This window comes from Lepisosteus platostomus, chromosome 6, assembly GCF_059453375.1.
Source record: "Lepisosteus platostomus isolate fLepPlt1 chromosome 6, fLepPlt1.hap1, whole genome shotgun sequence".
In the NCBI taxonomy this organism is placed as follows: Eukaryota; Metazoa; Chordata; class Actinopteri; order Semionotiformes; family Lepisosteidae; genus Lepisosteus; species Lepisosteus platostomus.
Genome location: NC_142616.1, coordinates 52,189,632 through 52,193,443, shown reverse-complemented (window position 1 = coordinate 52,193,443; position 3,812 = coordinate 52,189,632). Strand labels below are relative to the sequence as shown.

General features: G+C 34.5%; 1 protein-coding gene across 9 annotated transcripts in view; it reads right to left on the bottom strand.

The window, feature by feature from the left end:
- mitfa (melanocyte inducing transcription factor a) overlaps positions 1-3,812 on the bottom strand; it is a 72,187-nt gene that overhangs the window by 3,882 nt on the left and 64,493 nt on the right. For 6 of the 9 annotated variants that reach the window (XM_088636302.1, XM_088636303.1, XM_088636304.1 and 3 more), the window contains 4 exons: positions 3,474-3,566; positions 1,730-1,786; positions 1,154-1,229; positions 396-543 (listed from right to left, as the gene is read on the bottom strand). In XM_088636302.1, the coding sequence (XP_088492428.1) occupies positions 396-543; positions 1,154-1,229; positions 1,730-1,786; positions 3,474-3,566 (374 nt within the window). The remainder of the gene's footprint in view (positions 1-395; positions 544-1,153; positions 1,230-1,729; positions 1,787-3,473; positions 3,567-3,812) is intronic. The other 3 variants (XM_088636307.1, XM_088636311.1, XM_088636310.1) reach the window with 1 other exon arrangement.

Sequence of the window (3,812 nt, the reverse complement as noted above, 5' to 3'; positions counted from 1 at the left end):
CTGAAGAAGCAGAAATCACAGCGGTTTCAGTGCTTGTCTGGAGATTCTGAAAACACACAACCCTCTAAATTCGGCCACCACGTTTGGTCAGAGATGCTTGTATGCTTTGCAGCCTAAATTAAGTGCAAAAGAAAAAAAACAACTTGCTCTCAACTATGGAGAGCAAGGACTACCGTTGCTTTAGAACAAGAGCTATAGGATGAGCACAACACCCAAAAGATAGAAGAATGTCAGGATTTCATTCATGTAGAATCTTGCTAAAGGATACTACTGCAGTGTCTCACTTTGGATTTGAACCCACATCTTTCTGGTTATGAGTCTGCAGCCCTGACTACTGTACCTCACATCTCCAAAATGTATTTAGAAACCATCTTGAATAACTCATATTTGCAAACCTGTATTCTAAGCATCAGGTGCCTGTTAGCATGCTCCAGTTTCTTCTGCCTGTTCTCCAGTTCCTTGGCTCTCTGCTGTTCTCTCTGGAGTTTTCTAATGTAGTCCACAGAAGCTTTCAAAATGGTGCCTTTGTTCCAACGCATGTCCCTAAGATTAAAACAACAATTGCGGTGATGATGCTAATGATGATGATGACAATCAGAGTAATAATAACAAGAAACAAATGCTCCCCTGGTCAATATAGTCCTTCACTGAAGTCTGCAATGAGTTCAGTTCCGGACCTGGGGTACTATCTGCATGGAGTTTGTATGTACTGTCCGTGTTTCTGTGTGTTTTCACCGAGAGCTTGGGTTTCCTCCCATACTATAAAGACATATTGGTAAGGTAACTGGCTTCTAGGAAAATGGTGTCTGTGTGTGTGGCCTCTGATGGACTGTCGTCCCCTCCAGGGTGTATCCAGCCCTGTGCCTGTTTTTGGGAAAGATCCCCTGTGATCCTGTATTGGATGAATGGGTTAGAAAATGGATAGGATATACTACAGTACCTTGACATGACAGAACTGATTGTGAAAAGCCGTTGCTGTTGTCATTGCAAATCTGAGCATGGCAACTAGAATGTTTTGTAAATTTAGAGGCTGTTTGTCACATCACTTTAAACAAATATATATATTGCGTTTTAAAGATTTAATGAAAAAGCACCTGATAAAAAGTGTAAAGAGTAAAAAAATCTACATATATACGAATTTATGTAGACTTACGGATCATTGGATTTTGGAATCAGAGTCCCCAATTCTTTAATTCGATCGTTAATGTTAAACCTCCGTCTTCTTTCAACTAAACAAAATTGGAGTTCAAGACATAAAATTAGTAGAAATCCAGACTGCAATCTTCTTGCACAACCTACTAGATAATGTTGTCATAAGCTTTTTAAATCTTATACAAAACCTTACTTAATTTCATACTCAATGATACTGCTTTTTTATTGGTTCATTCTTTGTTTCAGCTAGTGTAAGCTTTCTTGAAATACAGTAGTGTTAAGAAAAGCAATCAAGCTGTTACTTGACTGTGATACAATAATTACATTTTTTCCACTGTACCTCTCAAAACAAAAATTGTCTAAATGTAATGGCATTTAGTAATTTCATATTAGAATCATTAAATGCATTCTTGTATCGGTTTTCTTAAGATAAATGTAACATAAGTTAAACTTAATGTTTTCAAAATATAGTACCTGGAATTTGTAACCACAGCATATGCTTGTTTCCCCAGAAACACTTTTTGTCTTTTTATATTATATAGAAAAAGCAAGAAAACATTTTAAGGCAAAAACATACTTAAATTGTGATTGTCCTTTTTCTGTCTTTCCTTTGCAAGGGCTCTGGCTTCAGCCTCTGAAATAAGAAAGAACATTTAGAACTATATTTTCTAATGCCACCAAACACCCTAAAACCCTTAATATGCAATAGTTATTAGCAGTGTCTTTTGTTTTAAAAAAGCAATGTTGTCAATTTTTTGTGTACATTGAACTACAACACCCAAATTCAGTTTTAACAATGTGTGAGTAGGAAGGAAAACCATAGTGTGATCTTGTGTTTTAATTCTTACTAGTTACAGAAACTATTTTTTTAATGTACTTTCACCCCTTGAGATGTAACATGATGAAGTCCTTGATCACCAAGCCACTAGAATCCAATTGGCAATTGGCAATTGGCAATTGGCAATAAAGATTTTAATCTTTATTTACATATTTTTGTAAGATGTCAAACCCAGGAAATATCAGGTCAGTCCAGGCTGTCTCTGCCTCTCCTGACGAGGTGTCATTTTACAGAATCGCCATGGTGATTCTCAGGGGTCTCCTTACAACAGTGGGAAAATTGAATTACTGGAGGTTAAGATGGTTAATCCTAGGAATCAGGTCCCATGTTATGTTGCAGTTTAGTGAAACCACCATGAAAGAACCACAGTGATAATGTCTTCAATCAGGTCTTCTAGAAAAGGTTACTTCAATAACGGGCAGAAGAGTTTGAGAAATTTGACCTATGCTAGTTATACATTTTTTTAGGTGGGTAGCTGCGTCAGCATGCATAGGCTGCAAAGGAACAAGTAATACTGTAGGTTTATTCCATGCTGAAAAAAAGAAGAAAGAAAACACAACGTTTCGGCCGTAAACGCTGTGTTTTCTTTCTTCTTTTTTTCAGCATGGAATAAACCTATTACTTGTTCCTTTGCATACATTTTTTTAGGTGTATTTGTTTTCCATATTGTGTGCAATATTGAGTTCAATTTCAAAACTGCTTGTGAGCAATCCAGCTATGCATTTAAAATAAATAAAACACATGTTGTTTCCAAAGTTTAAAAATAAATGCAACTACAAAGTAATGCACTGATTCAGAAAATTCAATTTCAGAAGTAATTGCATTTCTGAAAACAGCATTGCAAGAAATCATTCAGTTATACTTAATACAAATGTCTACATTTCATTTTGATGTCAAATTTTATTTTTTCCCTTCAGGTAAATCTACTGCACATAAGCAGAGATGGAAAGGGGACAGATTTATGTTTAACCAACTATTGGGCAATTTGAAAGTTGACATACTGGTATGGTAAGCATTCTATTTTATAAGAAACAGGTTGAATAAAAATAATAATAAAAACGTAGTTCAACATATATTGTTCATTAGTCAGGATGTCATCAATATTAAATCAACTGTCAATTTTAAAAATACCTTACAAGTTCATGTCAAGTAAACACAAAATGTCAGTTAAGTACACAAGAATTGAAACTTTAGTCATATTTGGAATACATTACTGTACAGAATTTTTTTAAATAAATAAAAGCTTTAACTGCCATGAAGAATTTTATTAAGTAAATTCTCAATAAATAATAAAAAAATGTTTTTCTAAATTTCACATTCACAAATTGGGATGTTTAGCCAATGTGGAACTGAGGACATGCAATCATTTCCAATCTCTAAAATGTCAGTTAATACCCAAGCTTTTATCTACAAAAAAAACTTTGTTAGGTTTACATAAAATGATTAAATTTAGAACACTCAGAACATAAATGATAACACATACCTACTGGAAACCCTTCAGGCCTTTGATAGTTTTCAAACTTGGCACACGATCCAGACTTGTCCAGAATATGCATCATGGCAGGAGCTGGGGTAACTAATTAGTACATATATTTTTTGTAGCGTGTTTTCAATTGCACACAATATGGGTATTTCTACAGTTATATACAGCAAATCTACAGACATCTTTCTTTTGTTTTTGGTCTTTACAATTGTCACCTATATTAAATTCAGCACTGATTTTCTTTTTCTTTTTGTCATAGCAGAAAACAGTTATTCTACACATTCTTTCCTAGGTGGGCTGTGAATCTTGGGTAGATTTTGATATACAGTAGCGATGGAT